Genomic DNA, 20,204 nt, shown 5'->3' on the forward strand with positions numbered 1-20,204 from the left:
TCCGTGTGACCACCGCCACGCATCTGTTTTATCTTTAACCACTGGTCTTCAAAGAAAAGTGTCCTGCAGGACAGCTCCGTTTCTGCTACATCAACCCACGCCGGGAGTGTAAACAACACACAGAGACAGTAATTACAGAGAAAGGAGGAGCAGTTTCAGTTCACAGCTCCGTGGGATGTCTAATTCTCTGTGCAGTTATGCGTTTTAGGAGGGTTTGCACCCAGTGGAGCCTCTTTMAAGCACGTCTTTCCAGATGTAGAGCAGCTCAGAGCTCCACCAGGGCTGTGACAATACATCCAGCTTAACATACGAGATTAAATTAGCTTCTTCAATTAAAGCAAAAGCTTTCACMAATCACAAAATGGGTTCCAAAAACTCCTTATGTATAGAACAGTTCAGAGTAAAAACAGAATAGCAAACATTTTCACCACAAAGATTCACAAAGCTCATCTGAGATCTAATACAAGAGGACAAATATTTAGTGAACGCACTCAAAATATTGTTTAAGRTTTTACAATTTAAATCTCCGATTGCAAAAAACAACCCAAAGCAGAAGGATGACAAACAGCACAGCTAGCACACGCAGGRAGTCAACAGCAAGGCCAATGTAGGCGTAGTTTATAATTAGATTAAGTATACAAGATAAGAAAATTAAAATTTTAACMTTTTAGATTCAGATTCATGTCCCAAATGAGCAATTAATGTTACAGCAAGTACAAACAACTGACGAGTAAGTGCAGCATTATTTTTCTCCGTGTCTGAGCCAAATGGAGAGAATATTTGCTTGTAGATTTTGTTTTTCTCCACTTCTTAAATCTGCAGTATGAAACTTTTATAAAAAAATATCTTTTTACATTTTAATTAAAACTGTCACTACATGCAGATTTATGTGAATACTTCTTTCAGCTCCTTTTAATTCATGATATCATTTAGTTGTTTCATGAACTATTCATATTTATTGAGTGAATGAAATAAGAGAAATGATCTGAATTATATTTAAAACATCTCAATTCAGCGCCTCCATATCACTATGTGACAGGAGTTTAACTTTTAGGYTCATAACTACAAATATGGCTCTTTTACTTCCTTACATTAATCATCTTTAGGGTGGTGATACATCTTTTATTTTTTGAAAACTGTTCTGCAATTACGTCGGCAAGGATAGATGGAGGTGAATTTTGTGGCAAACTGCCAGCAGACAGGGCARCTTGTTCACTGGTCAATGACAACTCAAGTGTTTGTTGCAATCATTAAAGATTCATAGCCTGAGCGCCTGCTGGGGTCAAATGAAGAAACGGAGGAGATTGGAGCTGTCCTGCTAAACATAAGTGGGGTTTAAAACCAGCTCYGGGTCCGCTCCTGCTTTCCGAACAGTGAATTTTGGAGCTGATGGGCGGAATGTCTTTGTTGACGCTCTGGCAACTGCTGCTGATGGATCGCAACCGATTGTTCCATTTAGCAGCCAGTCAAGTGAGGCCAAGAAACTGTCTGGCCTCCCCGCGGGCAGAGAACTGATTGAGAGAGCANCTTGTTCACTGGTCAATGACAACTCAAGTGTTTGTTGCAATCATTAAAGATTCATAGCCTGAGCGCCTGCTGGGGTCAAATGAAGAAACGGAGGAGATTGGAGCTGTCCTGCTAAACATAAGTGGGGTTTAAAACCAGCTCYGGGTCCGCTCCTGCTTTCCGAACAGTGAATTTTGGAGCTGATGGGCGGAATGTCTTTGTTGACGCTCTGGCAACTGCTGCTGATGGATCGCAACCGATTGTTCCATTTAGCAGCCAGTCAAGTGAGGCCAAGAAACTGTCTGGCCTCCCCGCGGGCAGAGAACTGATTGAGAGAGCAAAACAACATTATAAAATCCTCAGTGCGTTTGTTGAGTTATCTGCTGCGAGTGGGAGAGACGGCTGCGAGAAGAAGTCCTGCTCCTTCAGGACCTTCAAACACTGAAATGCATCACAATTTCTCACCTGAGAAGGAGCCGCAGGCTGTGCAAAACACATTTTGACTTTATCAAAGCACTCCGCTTTGATAAAGCTAGACTTCAATACTTTTGAATGGGAGAATAGAAGTCTAGCGTATTTTGACTTCACAATTTTATTTCACTCTGGAAATTTATTTAAATCCTCTCCCGCTGCAGATCTCCCTGTAGCTTTTCAATTAGAAACGGGTCTGGGCTCAGGGTGAGGCATTCAGAGCGACGATCTGCCGCTGAAGCCCTTCAATTTTTCATTTGGATGTACGCTGCGGCTCGTTGAGCTCAAAGGCAAAATCTGTCTTCATCTGCAGCTTCGAAATGCAGCCCCAAGCAACATTATCCATTRTCTTATTACCACAACATCTGTGCGGTGTTGTTTTTCTGCTCCAAATAGTTTACAGAATTATAACCTGAAAAATAAAACGCGGTTGCTTCAGACAATAGCAAATGTTTCCAAGTCATCATTGTACACTGGGTATATAATTTTTGGAACTTGCAGCTTTAATTAAAAGTTAAGTTGTTAGSTGAAAGTCTCAGTGGCCCAGAAACACGAGCGAAAAACAAAAAAACGCATCACATTCTGKGAAAAGACGTTTCCACTTTGCATTTGATTTTTTATATTGCTATTTATACGACCACAGGAATCTTGGCTGTCCTCCTGTACAGTTTTCTCTATATATCAGTCTTTGTAAAAATGTCTGGTAAAAACCACAGCGGCTGCTTCACTAGCAGGAAAATTTCCCCTTATTGCTGGTAGAAGTAAAAACTGCCAACAAGTATCGACCTTAAACTGGTCGATTCTGAGTGCAGCCACCTCTACAGTTACAAAGAAATACACATTTTTCATATTTTKTKTGCAGAACACAGAAATATTGAGAAAATATTTTTATAAATCACTTTTTATAATAYTGACAACAAAAACATAAAACTGAAAGGTAATTTTCCTYARTAAAAGATGGAAATTTCCCTCCTGGTTGCTCAAGGATGATTAAATGCAACAGGAAGYTTATAATTTATTAACAAGCAGCATCTTGTTTGTTTAATCTCAAAGCTTATCTAGCAAAATGGGATGGCCAGCATGTGAGCGACCCCRATAAAGCTGCTTTAGCTTTAAAAACAAACAGCTAAACATTTAAATCAGAGCACGTTTCCACATATTTACTGAAGGATATAATATTGATCCGTTTGTCTAACGAAGCAGCAAACACACAAACAGTCAGACAACCTTTAAGCCTGACAGCTGTAGTTTGTGCAGCGCTCCCTTACCTGGTGAAATGTCTTGGAAGAGCGATTTCCAGATTGTGTACTGCAGGGGCCCCATGTACTTGGAYGTTGGGAAGTCCTCATAAGTCAGATTGGTCTCGTGTATCTTCCCTTTAACCCTGAAAAACAGACCAACAACAGTCTGAGCTGACGCTGTCATTTGTAATTTAATATYGACTCGTGTTGTGCAGCTCCAACTTTCAATGCTTGATGAATTTCTTTTCATTTATGCTTTTTGAAATCTTCCATTAGCTGGTAAACAGCATCAGTAATCACGAGCTGAAAGGATGAAGCTGGCAGAACGGGCGCGGGGTTGCGCTGTGCAAAAAGAAAAAAAAACTTTGTATGAACCTTCATGTGAAGGAGAGTAAGCTACTCTACATGCTGACACATTTCCGYTCACCTGGGACACATCCTAGTCCAAGAAACAGGCTGTAAATAATTAATGACTCCGCTTACTCCGGCTTCTCCCTTACCAAAATGTGCATCTTAACCTGCAGCCGTCCTGTTCTGCATTAATCCTCCTGCCAGAGCTGGTGTTGTCTTACAGAGCGACAGAAATAGAAACGGTCTAATCTATTGAAAATGGAGCCAAAAAAAAAGCAACAAAACCTCAAAACTGCTTAGAATAACCTGGAGAATTGAAACCAGTTTAAACGGTGAGAGCAAACAGCATGAATAAAGGTCAACAGTCCTGCTGTTTCCACACAATGATGCAATCTCCAACCTAAACATACGCGTTTTAATTTTAAGGCTTATATTTTAACAGATGCATTGTTCCTACAATATGTCCTCTTAAAAGCTCAACGCTTTTCCAAACTCAGTTTCAGAGATCGTCTTCAGCTGCATTTCATGATACTTTATTTGAGTCTGTTGTTTTTTTCCTTCCAGAAATAAACAAATTGTTGAAGCTGGTTCCAAAAGGCMTTTTGTCTTCTATGTGAACTTATAATCAAATAACACAAAAAAAAAAACAACAAAAAACTGTAAAAGCTGAACTTGAACTTAACACAGATCCTTGAAAATCACACTTTGAAGCCAGTAATAAATTTCTCAAAACTCAGAAAACGTAGACATCCTGATGCTTTGCTTTTAAAGCAATTTAAAAACCTTGGATTTGGTTTCAAACATACAATTAAAGTGATCTAAAGAACAAAGAGTAAAAAGYCATTTTATTATTTTAGAAGAGTTTTATTCAAAATCTAAAAGAAATGAATGATAAAAGAAAATCCAATTCTAATGTGTTAAACTGAAACTGAATTATAAAAAGCATATTTGTTTTCCAGAAATTCAGTTTTTTATCTAATGGAAGAAGAGAAAGTCTGGAAATTCAGCTATTTTCCGAACCACAATTTTAATTTTTTTCATACTTKTCCAGAACTGGAATATAATAAAATCACACTTCATACTTTCCAATCCAGTGAAAAGCCACTGAACTGGTTCTTATAGTATTTTTGTATTTGTCGTAAGTGTCCAGATTTTTCCCCAGTCAATAATGAATATCTGACGTCTCTCCATTTTCCTTTTCTGAGAAATGAATGAACCCCACACGGCGTTAACGCTCTCAGCACAGAGGACTTCATTTTATCAGAGACACTCAGCTGGACGTCAGACAGAACCATAAGAAGCATATTTGTAGTCAAACATGCCATCACTTTCTATCTCAGCAATGCAGATAGAAAGTGACGCAGTAAGAGCTTATTCTGAGATTTCCTAACTCTGATTGCCGTCTAGAATCCTGAAATTACAGATTCGACTTAAAGCTCGTACCTTTACTGAACTTCAGGGAAGTTCTTGRTGCATTTTTATGTTACAAATACAAATKTTTGAGGAATTTCAGGCAGACAATATTTACACAACAGAATAGAAAAATGATATAATTAATATAATCCATACTTTTCTGTATTTTTACAGACTGGGGAACATTTCTAAAAAAAAAGAAAAAAAGAAGCCATTCCTACAATTTTTTTTTTAATAGAAATTTGCCATTCACTGCCTGCTTTTTGCTCTTACACTATTTTATGCTTTAAGATATCAAACTGTTCCAGTAAATCCTCATCATCCACCTCCTGATTAGACATTACAGCTGGTTTAATTCGGCCCCAAAGCTCCATCTGTTCAGGGATTAGCTGGAGCTGTTGCTCAAATCTCTACTTTCTCCAACCGGTTGCACAACGCTACCCACACGTTCAACACATTTATATGTGCATTAGTTTTAAAAATGATAAATTTTTCAAACTGTCTGCCTTTATATCCACTTCTATTTTTTAATGGGTTATCTTGACCATATTTAATGTGAAGTTACTGATGTGCCAGTAGTTTTTCCAAAGATTTTTTTTACCAAGTCTTCTCATATTCGTATTTCTTCTGTCTGTGACTTTTACTTAATATTGGGGAGAACCGCAATTAAGCAAAAATAAGCTTAAGTTTGGAATAACCCGTCACCAGCTCTTCAATCCACTACTTCCTTCATTCTTTTAGAAAAYGTTTAAAACTTAATTTCAAACGGTTGGTGATTTTGTTTGCTTCTTATAAACTTGTGTTGTATGTGACTTTCTTTCATTGGTTCTTCACCTCACCTCCACAGCTGCTTTTTATCCGTCTTTTSATTTTTGTACTGCAAATATTCTAATCTACTCTCAACACATTTTGAACTATTTTAACAAACCAATACTTTAGAAATCCAACTTTTTCAGGCTGAGGACGATTTAACCCATTTAACCAACCACAAACCACCTAACCTGAAATTGCCCCAAATGAACAAGTTTATTTGGGGCATTTTGAGTTACTTACATATTCTGAAAGTCTGGATTCTAAGCTTTCCAATGATGTCAAACGCATAGAAGTCAAAAGAACAAGTTGTTTTTACTACCAGTTGTTGTGTGCATGAATAAGATTTTCAGGTCTATCTGTAATTTAGAAGCAAAATAAAAAAAAAATAGATTTTAGTTGCCGTGACAAACAAAAATCATCTTCTGCACCATTAAATATAAAATTGTCCACCAGTTTCTATCAGTTTTATTTATTTAATAGTTTTTAATTAAATAAAAATAATAGCTGTTGACATGTGAGCAGAGCATTATAAGTGAGCAAAGTAAAAAAAAAACAAATAACAGTTCTTATTTTACTGGAGACCGTTTAAAAGAATCGAATCGCTATTGAACTTCACATCAAAACTCTCAGCAGGTACGACTTGGCTTCCTCCAATTATATAATCCTGGCATTGTTTTTTTTCCATCTTAAGCTTTTATTAGCACAATCCTTTGCTAAGCTAATTGTAGCGTCACACTTTGAGCTCACATCACAGCAAACAAATGGTTGTTTATATGCAGTACCTCGCAGACCAATAGGGGGTGCCTGTGGACCTCCGGTGGTCCAGGGACCACAATTTGAGAAACACTGCTTCGGAGCAGATCACGCCCACCTCTCGGATGTGATGGCCACGCCCTCCAGGAAGTCGTGGCGGCCCGTCTCGCTGAGGCGCTCCTGCAGGATCTGGATGCCCTCCTTGACGTCGCGCAGCTGCTGACTGTAGCACTGGATCTTCTGCTCGATGTCGGCCAGCTTGCGGGCCGTGTCCATCTCCAGCTCCTCCAGCATGCTCTTCTGGCGCTCTCGGAGGAAGCGGTGAAGCCGCTCGAACGCATCGCCGATGGTTGCACGAAGACTCTTGGCTGAAGACTGAAAAAAAAAAAAAAAGAAGAAAAGCATTTCCTGGTTATAAAAGCTGAACCCATGTAATATGGTGAATGGATAAATGCAGGTCAAAGTGCTTAAGTGCAGATTTCCTGACCGCTGTTAGCTTGTATGTAGAGTTGAGGTCACAATGGCTGAACTTTAATTACACAAAAATCAATAAATCAAGGGTTTGCGCAGCACTCTAAACTCTGTTAATATTGCATAAACAGTAATTCATTGATTCAGCATGTAGATGTATTGATTTTGTGAAGYTCTCGGGAGCAATACGTGTACACAGCCATCTAACCTGAAAATAAGGAGTATTTCAGACGACTGTACAGAAGCAGAAGAAAAGGAACGAAAAATAAAAGGCAAACATGAACAGTCACTAAAGAGAAGCTGAGTGGGAGGACAGGTGGGCAGACAGAGGAGATGAATCCATTAAAAACCTCAGCAGGTTCAAGTAACAGAAGAATCCWAAGAGGAGAAACGTTTAAAAAAATAAGATRWGCATTTAAAGAAATGAGTGTTTGCATAGAACAGAAGGCCTGATTAAAATCAAACAAAGCTGCATACATGCAGGTAGGCCTGTAGCTGCAAGGAATAAATGAAATAATATATCAAATTAAAATGAGCTGCATGCTTGTTTGTTTTCATCTTGTTTCTTTCAACCAAAGAGGCTGGAGRACGAAAAGCTTCATTTCRGACTCCTTCCSTTCTCTTTTCATGGCTCAACACACACAGGAGGCGACGTCGTCCCTCTGCATTCGTTTCCTATGGAAACCGTCCAATGAGGCGACTGYCGCCTGCGCTCCTACAGTCAAACCAATGAAATTTGAGCATGTGAAATTTTGAGCTTGTTGTGACACAAGAAAGCTGAAAGTGAACCTGTGAGAGATGGTATATTGCATTTGATGTAAAACAGAAGCAACTAAAAAKACATCTGCATCTAAAATGTAATCATCTAATGCAGTTTTCCCAAASTGTAAAAAAACCCTACAACCAATGGACTGTCTCTGATGGTTCACAACCACTGAGGCGTTTAATCGACAAACTGTAAAAAGGCACAAAATGGTGCACAGCAAAACGGTTCGCTTCATCACACAAGAGATGTGAAAAAGGGACGGAGACTTCATAATCCATTTTATTTGTTTATTTGGATTATTAAAATGTCTTCCATTTCCAGTGTTAAATGTTCTTTAGAAATTAGTTTATTGATTTCTGAGACAGTATAGTTGCATTTTTATACCATCATAACATCAGTGGAAAATGGTCTTAAAATAACATGATCTTTTATCGCAATTCATCATCAGGCCAAAACATCGTGACTTGCCTACATACAACCACATCTCAATAGATCAGTCAAACTCTTATATTTTACAACTTCTACTCTAACTTTTTGAAAAACAGCAGCTGTATCTCTGAACTTTTAATTCCTCACACCCACCATTTCCTCCTTTCAAGCTGCAGNAGGCGACTGCCGCCTGCGCTCCTACAGTCAAACCAATGAAATTTGAGCATGTGAAATTTTGAGCTTGTTGTGACACAAGAAAGCTGAAAGTGAACCTGTGAGAGATGGTATATTGCATTTGATGTAAAACAGAAGCAACTAAAAAKACATCTGCATCTAAAATGTAATCATCTAATGCAGTTTTCCCAAAGTGTAAAAAAACCCTACAACCAATGGACTGTCTCTGATGGTTCACAACCACTGAGGCGTTTAATCGACAAACTGTAAAAAGGCACAAAATGGTGCACAGCAAAACGGTTCGCTTCATCACACAAGAGATGTGAAAAAGGGACGGAGACTTCATAATCCATTTTATTTGTTTATTTGGATTATTAAAATGTCTTCCATTTCCAGTGTTAAATGTTCTTTAGAAATTAGTTTATTGATTTCTGAGACAGTATAGTTGCATTTTTATACCATCATAACATCAGTGGAAAATGGTCTTAAAATAACATGATCTTTTATCGCAATTCATCATCAGGCCAAAACATCGTGACTTGCCTACATACAACCACATCTCAATAGATCAGTCAAACTCTTATATTTTACAACTTCTACTCTAACTTTTTGAAAAACAGCAGCTGTATCTCTGAACTTTTAATTCCTCACACCCACCATTTCCTCCTTTCAAGCTGCAGACGTGATCCTGCTGGCCAGTGCAGACAGGTAATCTCTCACTTCCTGTGTGAGCTCGTTAGAACGACGATCCCTCGGCGAGCCAAAGATTTCCTACCTAGTTAAGAGTTTAACTGATAGTGTGGAGAAAGGGGAGGACGACTGCAGCGGAGCAGCTATCAGTCACACCGACATGTTTGTTGTTTTGGCCCAGCAGGCCGTGATGGCACTGAGTGGGTGGCTGCAGCCTTCAGAGACGTCAGGCTGAGTATTTTTCATCCAGTAAACCCCTGGTGAGGTTAGAGAAAATCTCAATTTACAGCACAAAACGGCAAAAAGAGTTGTGAAATAAAGGTAACGATTTGGAGCTAAAATCACCGACTTAAAGAAGAGCAGGAGGACAGCAGATGTAAAGTTTAAATTGCTTCTGGCGCGAGAACTCGCCCCTTCAACTCTGAACTAAATGAAGAGCAAAAGCCGAAAGTCATTTCGTTGTCAGCTACCTAAATGCATCAAAGATCAATGCTGTCAGTGTGGCCMACTTCCAGGAACAGCACTCTGTGCAAATGGATGTAAAGCTAATGAGATCAGCTCATTTCCAGTGAGCTAAACGACCTATATCTGACGGCCGGAGAAAGTCGATAAAACGGAGAAGACCAGGACAAGAAGGCGAGCGATGCAGAAACGTCATGCAGCGGCTTTAACAAAAATGTTTGGGGGAAGTAAAAACTCTAAGCTCCTCTTTGGAAATCAGACATGAGCCTCCAGTGAATCCAACTCAAGGGTTTGTTGTGATGGGACAGAAAGATGAGTGTAAGGATGTGTGAGGTGGTGAGCAAATATTAACTTATTAACACAATGACTGGAGATTAAAAAGCTACTGAAACCAGGTCATGTTAGAAATCACCTGGCAATCCAAAGCACCGGGGAAGTGAGATAATCAGTGACCAAACACTCCACACCTACTTAATAAACGATCCATTTCCTACATATGAGCAGATTGAAAACTGGGTTTTGGCGTTTCACCTGCAGGATTTGATCTGAGCTGGATTCTCTTATTTTGAAAGGCTGCGTTCTGGTACTTGTTTGTTTGGATCTGGTAAATCTCAAGCCTTCTAATTATAAAGTTATTAACAGGTTTGACTCAACAAAACCTACACTGGGCAAGTGATGTCTAAATAATTACATAAAACATTAACTTTAAACATAACAAGCATTCGGAGCGTCTTAATATGACATAAGATCTGAACCTTCAAGTAAGAAAATAAACCRCAGCACCTAAAAGTCCAAAATCAAGGGCTTTTTTAATAAAACAAAAATACAACAACCCCATATCGACGATAAATACAGCTTCTCTGGGCCTTCAGATATCAGTAATTTGGAGCTGCTGAGTTTACACACTGCAGAGAAAGCGGCAGTGATCTCAACAGTTGAAGTCTCTCTGTGTGAGAAATGACATTTGTGTTTAAAGGGAAATGCTTACTGTACCTTGGTCTCCGTGAGCTGTCTCCGCAGGAGATGGAGGGCCTCGGAGTGTCCCTTCTCGCTGTCCTGCAGCGAAGCCAGCTGCTCCTTCATCTCCCTCTGCAGCACAAAACAACAGACCATCAATACATGACCAGAAATGTGTCAGAGCAGCAGATCCCCCAACGCATCCAAACATGTTTTGTGGTAATTTTAAGCACTTGACTTTTACTTTGAGCTGAAAGATTATAGCTACTCTGAAATAACAGTGGGGAGACATTTCCTCCCAAATCCTGTTGTGTTAAGATAAAATTATATTACTTGTTACAGCTCCGTTTGATCGGATATGAGGCRGCAGAGATTTAATCCTCAACTCCCAAACAAATAAGCCAGATGGAGAGAGAGATATGAAAGAGAATATGAAATCTCTGGAGATTTCAGGCTGTTGTCAGAGAAAACTGGGTCTCATCCCAAGTCAGCAGGCAAAAGCTTCAGCAACCTCCACCTCCAAGTCTGCCTGAGGCAAGAGACAGGTGCCGAGATTAAAGAGAGTAACAGAGATTAAACCCCAAAATGTCTACGGACCGAGGCCTGCATGCACTGCCGCTAATAAACAATGGCTACAACGAGAGATTACTGAGCAGAACCTAAAAATCACTTCAAAGAAAATTCATTTGGAGTCCAGAATTCATAATTACTTTATAATGAGATGTTTTGCAGAATTAAAAAGAAAACATGGTTTAAGTCCTGAATGGAAATATGAAGAAAGCCGTAAAAAGAAAGATGAATCAAAACAGGCTGCTTTTGAAATTAAAAATTATTTTCACTACGTTTAATTTTTTATGAATGAAGTCCGAGGTGAAACAAAGCAAAAACTTCAAGAAAGGAGATAAGACATGAGTAAAATCCACAAACCAGAAGCAGGTAGAAAACCCTCAACATCTTATTTGAATTTTTATTAATCCAATAAAAACTAATTTATGTTGATCATTTGATTTGATTTAGGTGGAAAAAACTYAACGTGACAAAGTTGGATGTAGGTCACATATAAGCAAAAATAAATTAAAATAAACCCTGAATTTGGGTCGCATTGCTGTGTGAAAAGCACAGMAAAGGAAGATTTTTTTTCTCCTGTATCGTTTTGATGAATTTGTAAATTTAATTTGTTTYGTTCTGTTTGAGGCGCTGGTATAACCGGATGGTTGGAGGCAGAAGAGGAGGATTGCTTTGGATGTCATTCTTGCAAGAACCCTCACTATTAGGTGAGGGTAACAATGAGGGACATATAAAGTGAAATGAGATTTGACCTAAGAGTCACTTCTGAACAAAGGCACAAAAACAAAAAAAAAATCCAGCTGAACACTCAGTGAAAAACTGGAATAAATGCAAGAAAAGATCTTTGATGGAAGACGATACGCAGAGGTTCCATCAAAATAAGATTYTTAAATAAATCCCTGCAAAATTTAAATAGGTGTAAATGTAGATTTGTGGAAGTGAATCCAGGTTTCTTTCAGAACAGAAACGAGGAAACCGTGTGTTGGTGCAGAGAGGAAGGAGCGTGACTCTCCATGTTAATGACAGGAGTGCGGCAGGCTCAGTGGGCTCGCCGTCTCATCGCTGCACATTTGTCTGCAGCCGTTCGTCGGCTGCTGAGGTAGAGTGGGAGTGACAGACTGGCAGAGAAAACATGCTGCTCCGCTCCTGGCTGGCTGACTGATCAGGGAAGGGCAACTTTGACCTCAAGTGAGGTCACACAGGCAGACGCAGCAGCAAGAACTCGTCAATAGACGGCTTTTAAGTTAGATATGGATTTACTATTTCATTACAATATCTTGTGGTATTWTTGCGATAATAAAGGTGACGATAAGTAGTATTTGCTACCTTTTTTGTTTAGGTAAATGTATGAATGTGACTACATGACACAGAAACGATGGCCCCTACAAACGCAAATACTGCTCTTGAAAAACATTTYCATTTATAATGCACTTCTTTAGGGTTATTTGCATCACTAAGATTATGCATGAACTATATTTAATTATATTCGTACATTTATTGATAAATCAGTGGAGAAAAACAAAAGTAAAACATTAACAATACACACAATATAGGGCTGGATAATGAACCAATAAAATCACAACAGACATGTTATTAATATCAATAGCTAATACTTGTGATAATATCCAATATTAAAAATAAAGAATATTCACTGAACCGCACAGCATTCTGGGGGATGTAGGAAAGGCTTCAGCTCATCAACCTCTCACAGCCATCCAAGCTAGGTTGGTGGAATTAACTGACTCACTCGCTCTTTGGTTGCCTAGCAACTCACTCATTCTTTGGTTACCTAGCAACAGCCTGTTGAGTAACTTTGGTAGCAGTTTAAGGTTTCACCACTGCTGCCTCATGACTGCTAAAAARTGAAAACTGTAGATAAAACAAGATCAAGCCACCAGTTTCAGATATTTAAAACAAGAAACTACCAGAAATTAATAACTATCAATAAACTGATATGAAATACTTACATTGTAAATACAAGTTTCATCGCCCAGCCCTACAATAATATATAGACAGCTTTTTAATCATTAATTGGAATTTAAGAAATCATGGTAAAAGATAAACATGATAAATGCTCAACTCTATTTTAGCCCTCTCCTCCTCAAAATAAGACGTACAGTTTGAACATTTCTCTCCATTATGCTAATGACAGATAGCACTTAAAAATAAACTTTTATTGGTAGTGTGTGTCCGGATTTAAAAAGGCAAAGGAAGCTTTTATAAGGAGTAAAAATGAACCTTGGTGGTGCCATTATCCCCTCTAARGCCCTAAACCTCATGTATAACACGCAATTACATAATCCTATAATCTTCCTGGAAGCAAAACRCATCCTTCATATGGAGATTTTACTGGAATGACATTTCTAGCAAAGTAAAAAGCGACACTTTGTCAGAATGCACAAGAAAATATCTTGAAAATACAGAAAGATGGGATGTATGRCTAGGAGAGGTGATRAAACGGAAACAATTAGTGTGTATAATAACATAAAAACTACAAACACAGGTAACAAGTATAAGCAAACACTCGTAGCAGAGTCTGTGTGTGTGTGTGCGTGTGTGTGTCTCCCTCCTGTCCATCCAATCTGACCAACACGAGTCTGACATGACATTTCCCCAGGACGTCAAGCTGCAGGAAATGGGGGTCACGTCTGAAGGATTATAAATCTAAAATTCATTTCATCCTTCTGTCATTTCCTTCCTCCTCTCAGCCTCCTGTCATGTCAGCTGCTCCCAGGTAGATATACATAGAAGACATGAATAAAAAAGCAGCGTTTTTTCCCCCCACAGGTTCCTTAATAAAACTGCACAAGGCAGCTCTGAGCTTTATTACATCCACCAGCCTCACAGCCAGCCTCCGCTAAGAGCTAAATAAAACTACATGTGCCGCAGCCTGCATCATTAAAAGCAAACAAAGGTAATGAAATCTCACTAAAGATCCACTTACTGGACCAGGAATACAGAACAAATCCATCCTCTAATGACTGGGGAACCTTTCATGTCTGTTCATTGGTACGTAACCACAGAACTAACCAGCAGAAATCACAGCGATTTAATGGGGCATCATTAAATCAATTTGACAACATCCATTGTAGTTGCAATTCTGTTGCAGATACAAAGGTAAGTAGAAGATCAGCAAATAACAGCAAGAAGACCTTTATTATTGCRGTACSAGTCATCTCTAGGACATATTTTACATAAAGAAAATACCGTCAAGTAAGCGTTTAAGCAAAAGGTTWAGTTAGAATTCATATTTGTAGTTTTCTGAATGATCGTGAATCTTTTAGCATGGACTGCCAATTTCAATTATTACCAATATTTTGTCTGAAATGTTGCTAAATATAGCAAGAAAGTTGCTGATTTGGCCACAGTGAACATGCAGACATGACCTGTAAGTTGGGTCTGTCAGTCAAATCTCTGTCACAGCACAGCAATAGAGTCAGTGACTGAGTTTTAGTGACTGACGAGATCGGCTTCACTTAAGTATCAGCCTATCACCAATCTTCCAAACTTAAGGGACCCAAGGTCACTCCCAGAGAGTACTTAATGAATGCAAGAAAAAAATCTTTAGTTTTCACAAAAAGTAATCAGTTTGGTTGTAAAAAGAGTGCCAAGAATATTAAAGATGTTATTACTTKATGTGTGGTGCAAACTATTTAGTAGTAGGAATGATAATTAGTAAGATATTGAAWACACTCCCAAAGCTAAAATGAATAATCTTCATAAAACATCATAATAGGAAAATACAATTTGGGAAAAGTAAAATATGAGCAGAAAAAAACTGATGCAAAAAGAGGGGGGGGGGAGTACTAAATGTTGAACAGTTTACAAATCAAGCAGCCACTTTGCTTATCTCAGTGGCCGGCTGTTTTGACGATGACCGGATGAAAAGTGACAAGCTCGCGTGTGTTCCTGTCTGCACAGTTCAAGGACCTTTCACATCGCTCAGCGCCGCACTAAGTGAAGCCTGAGGACAGACGGCAGTCAAAGAACTAGCARCAAACCTCGATCGGTAAATAGCAACGCTAACAAACTTTCACATAGATAAGCTGTGCATTTTTACCTCAAGCTTGGCTTTGTTTTATTAGCAAGAAGGGTAAAAGATTAACCGATAACTGAAAATTCAGCACTAATTATTATTTTTGTGTAATTTTAATCAGTTTAGCTAAACAGTTTATCTCAATRTGTAAAATTAGGGTGTGAATCCAAAGACGCACCCTAATTTAAGTMATTCAAAAGCATCACCTACCTAGTAGAGGTGGGCATTTATATCATTTCAGTTCTTGTGAAAAATTTCTAAGGATATTGATTTATCGTCATGAAAAATGTAAGCTATTAATAGTAAATAAAAAAAAACTTAGCTTGATCTTAAATGTTATTTTTGATATTTTCTCCATTTTGTTCCATTAGAGTGCTGATAAATAAAAAAATATAATTAAATGTAGTTACTGTGCAGTTTAGTAATATCACACTTTTTAAAAGAAGTGGTGTACCGAAGAAGACTATTTCAAATGGGAATGTTTTTTAAGAACAATTTYTGTGCTTGTGGCGATATGAATGCTGTGCCATTAAGCCACCGYCATACAGTTACCCAAAAGAGTAATAATAAAAAAGTTTTTTAATCATATAAGTACAGTTTTTTTYCTAATCATTATCACAATAGTACCACAAAGTAACACGGTATAATTCTACTACACCTTGAGTAGCCAGTGTAGTCTTGGTTGCTCTGTTCTGCAGTCGAGCGTTGAAGATAAAGTGTGAACAGTAAAGACGGTCCAGCAGCAGCCTGGTTTTGGGCTTTATTTTACGTACAATACCGGTTGGATGCAAGCGCAGCATGATTTATGTTTTTAGCAAAACAAACAGCCCAGACTGTGCAAACAAAGTTAAGGTAAGTCAAAAATGTCTACTCTCCACATCTTTTTGACCACTGAACTCACTACTAGAGTTTATGCTGCAACCTTAGTGTGCCCTCTTCTCCAGTTCGGGTCATAAAAAAAAAGCATGTACATCTTTAAATTGCACYGAAAATCAGCTGCTAATTCCTAGGAAAGAAATTTGCAAGTTTATTTAGCTGCAGCAAGCATGCAACGTAAAAGAAAAACAAAGACATCATTCAAACAGAAGGAGGAAGAGGAAGCAGACATGCAAGCAGTGGTTAGGAGTATTTAGACAATAAACCAAAATATAACTGAGCCTTTTCATCAACACTTCTCTACAGCATCCAAAAGAAAAAGTTAGAAAAATACAAAAATCAGGGCAACAAAAATAATGCAGTGTCAGACTCTAAGCTCTTGTGTTTCTGGTGAATATGAATAGGTTCAAGCTGTGCTTTACATTCCAGGGCGTCACTTCTTCCAGCATCAGCAGAGCCTGCAGTCTCTCCGGGGGGGAACCATTGTGTCCACGCAGCCTGAGCTCAGCCATCACAGCCGGCCGGTGACAGCTGAGCTGACTAAGCAGGCCGGGCTCAGGGGTCTGGAGGAAAGCTACACTGTTCCCCTTTAACATCTGGCCCAACAAAACACAGGCAGGCTGGTACCAGAGCACATCGAACACGGCTGCTAAACCCGAGACGAATGACGTCATGATGGAAATATTTGGAAAAGATGCACTGAATATAAAAACTAGAGATGTGCCGATCAGGTTTTTTCCTGCCGATTCCGATTCTGATCGCATAATAATAATTAATCACATAATTATACATTTTTTAATTATAAGCACTACGGTTACATTATGTGGAAAAAGGAACCATGAATTCACCTTAATTTAGATAAAAGCTTTTAAATAGCTTTTTCCAAGAAGAAAACTAAAAACAGGCATTCTGCAAATTGTACTGCTATCGGTAATACTATCTTTAACAGACCAGACTGATAACATATGGAGGCTCTGAAGAGGCTAAATAATGCAAAGAGCCAAAATAAAACCTCTCAGCATTGCCAAAAAAATTCAAGTATAAAACTTAACATTCAAAGGCAAATACAGGATCCATTACAATAAACAATCCTGAGTTACTGAATGAAAACTTCCTGATTGCATGGCGGCTAGCTGATTACCGCTAGTTCTGAGTGGCTGTTTCTGACTGAGCGGAGTAATTAGTGAGAGTCACTACCAGGTGGAGCAGAAGCGGCGCTCCATCTGTGAAATATTACTACCTGTATCGCGTAGCAGCGGTTCAACAGCGAGAGCAGAACCAGCGTCTTACATCGCAGCTCGAAGACTTAAATAATTTTTTGGGTTATTTGTTTAGCTTTCTGACCGTCATGCTAATCCGGGTGAGTGTTTGTAGCTGTACGCTGCTTTACCTGCTATCTGATCCTCCATATGTCTTTTTTACTGCAGTGAGCCTTGATGTAGCCAAACTCCGTCAAGTATGACATTGTTTTTATGTCGTATTAGCTTCGTTGTGTTGATGCATTTTGACGTGCTTCAATTTTCCGSCGCAACAAGCAAACTTCCCCATTCACTCAGCGCGTTATAGTTCCACATCGCTTAGGATTTGTTGCTGCGCGTTTGCGCAGAGTGAAGGAAAGAGGAGACCAGCTGCACAGGCAGGCTGAGAAATGAGATGTAGGTGATCGGTTTGGGTCATCGGCAACAAGATACCGTGATCGGCGATCACCAATCATACACTTTTTCACGGAAATTGGCCGATTATGATCGGTGGCCGATCGATCGGCACACCTCTAATAAAAACCCCCCTAAAGTAGGACTCAACCTCAAATCTCAACTGGATATAAAAAAAATACTCCATACCATTTTTGAAACCACAGCAACATTTTTGAACAGCCAGGTCTAGTTGAGTGCAAAGAATATTAATTAAAATTAGGGCTGCAACTAGCAATTATTTCAGTAGCCCATTATTCTCACAAAGATTAATCAGGTAAGTGGAACTGATTTTTCACTTGATTATTAAAACATTTTTATGCAATATTAGAAATACATAATATATATATATATATATATATATATATACATACATATATAAAAACAAATTTAGTTCATTTTTCAATTATTATTTTATTGCCCAAAATGCAATAACAGCTTGATCATTTGTATCGAATGATTAATCTGCAGCTAAACTACACTTCCAACATCAACATGTGAGAACATCAGCTTTTTCTGATCGATTCAATATCAATACAATATAGTGTGAACCGGATCTGTTGACTATTTTATCCAATAATCTGATGGAAAAGGTGCTTTCTAGGGGATTTTTTTTAACAGAATTTGGCCCAATTGAAAGTAAAAATATGCAAGTTCAATTCTGGGTAGAACATATTTACAAAGTTTTGTTTTTTTTTACCTTAGATGCAAAATGTAAATTTTTTTGTTCAGTTTTGGCGTAATTACTGCTCTGAGTGTGTTCTTTCAGCAAATGACCTTTTAAGTCTGTGTGCTCCATGCAGTTGACTGATAAATTACTAAATTAGTTGACAATTATTTAAATAATCGATTCATCTTGATTAACGCAATTAATCGTTTCAGCCCCATTTTCAATATGCCAGTATTTTAATTTTCTTGATCAGGATGCCTGTGATCGCACCTCAATTGTGGGCATTCCTTTCAAGCAAAACAAAATACTGAGCAACAGCTGGACAATAAAACTGTATTTTAAGAGTCAGACAACAATTTTTTAAAATCCAGTTACTTTGGAATCCTTTTACCATAAAAACTAAGTATAAAAGAACCAAAATCCGACACTAAGCTAAAGAATATCCTTCATAAAGCCTGAAGCTGTAGTGGTGAAAGTTACTTCCATTTTATAAGAGCCTGTCTAGAGAAATCCGACGTTCATTGAATCCAGGAAAAACTATTCTCCAAGTCAGGTTTCCTGTTTCGGTACATTGCAGAACATCTCTCTCCGTTTCTGCAGAATTTCTTTGAAACAACAATTGCCTGTAAGCTCAATATTAACACGAAAGGTTACACAACATTTTCACACAGTACTCCATCCATGTGTAGAGAGTAATTACAGTTTCAGACTGTGTATAAAAAGGGAAACTCATACCGGCAGCAAATGACAGGAGTCAAAAATGGGTCCCTTTTTCTCTAAACTATCCACACCAACGGCTCTGATCAGTGGCCCAGGTAACTCTGTTCAATTCAAAAACGTTCATGTTCTACAGAAAACTATTAACGGTTGTTCTGTCTCTGGGCACTGGAGCACAACACGTCCAAGAAATGTCAAATAACACGCATCAATTGTTATGACAGTTTAGATGAACGTGTTTAAAAACAAAAGTCCTTCAAAATGGAGCACATTGTTTTGTTGAACAGACAATCTGAAGATATACAAAATAAAACCATAAACACACCAAACGTCCACAGTTTTCTCAATAGATGTTAGAAATGCAGAAAAATAGCTAAATAATTCAGCATAAAGGTTTGAGTAGTGAAATTTGGAGCAAGTATCCCTGCTGATAATGAGCCTGAGTTAAAGAATGTGGAAAAATGCCACTTTCAAAGAGATTATATCAAAACCAGCAGAACCCAAAGAATCTGCAGCCAATGTCGTTTTTGTGGAGACACCGAAGATGTTTTATGTCCATGACCTGAATGATCAGATCAGAAAAGTTATGACTACTCACCTAGAGTTAGATGAAAACTACAAACCAAACAAGGTATTTAAAGGGCTGCATTGTGTATTTTCCAGCCACATAGAGCCATTCTATGCACAATCAGGTAACTTATTTTTGAAAATGCCACAAGGCAGCTCAACTTGCAAGAAATATGACTTCACAGTTTGATGCCTTAAAATTCGCCTGTCTCTTTAAGAAGCTAAAGCTCTTTCCATGCCATCACAACAAAACTTCTAATTATGCCGTTTACATCTGTTCTTAGGAGAGTCCAAGTAGTTCATACAGAGCTCAACAGACTCGCCATTCCACCAGGTGTTTGCTAATAGCTGCTGCTAGTCTGGAGGAGCTGAGTGGGAGGAAGGGGATTTTGTGAGGAGAAAGCTCGGGTGGAGATGCAGAACAAGCATTCAAGGATGCATGAAAGATTCAAAGCAACACTCCAGGAATGTTTTTGATGAGGGAATACCATTATAACATTATATAAAGCAAAAAAAAAAAAAAGTTGATTTAATTGAATTCATGAAGGTCAACTTTCAGGGTTAGAAAGATTAGAGCAGAAAC

General features: G+C 38.4%; 1 protein-coding gene across 1 annotated transcript in view; it reads right to left on the minus strand.

The window, feature by feature from the left end:
- trim62.1 (tripartite motif containing 62, tandem duplicate 1) overlaps positions 1-20,204 on the minus strand; it is a 48,382-nt gene that overhangs the window by 5,314 nt on the left and 22,864 nt on the right. Inside the window, exons 3-5 of the mRNA XM_008408842.2 lie at positions 10,534-10,629; positions 6,667-6,923; positions 3,205-3,361 (exon numbers count right to left, since the gene is read on the minus strand). Of these exons, the coding sequence (XP_008407064.1) occupies positions 3,205-3,361; positions 6,667-6,923; positions 10,534-10,629 (510 nt within the window). The remainder of the gene's footprint in view (positions 1-3,204; positions 3,362-6,666; positions 6,924-10,533; positions 10,630-20,204) is intronic.

Source organism: Poecilia reticulata, linkage group LG5 (assembly GCF_000633615.1).
Source record: "Poecilia reticulata strain Guanapo linkage group LG5, Guppy_female_1.0+MT, whole genome shotgun sequence".
Taxonomy (NCBI): Eukaryota; Metazoa; Chordata; class Actinopteri; order Cyprinodontiformes; family Poeciliidae; genus Poecilia; species Poecilia reticulata.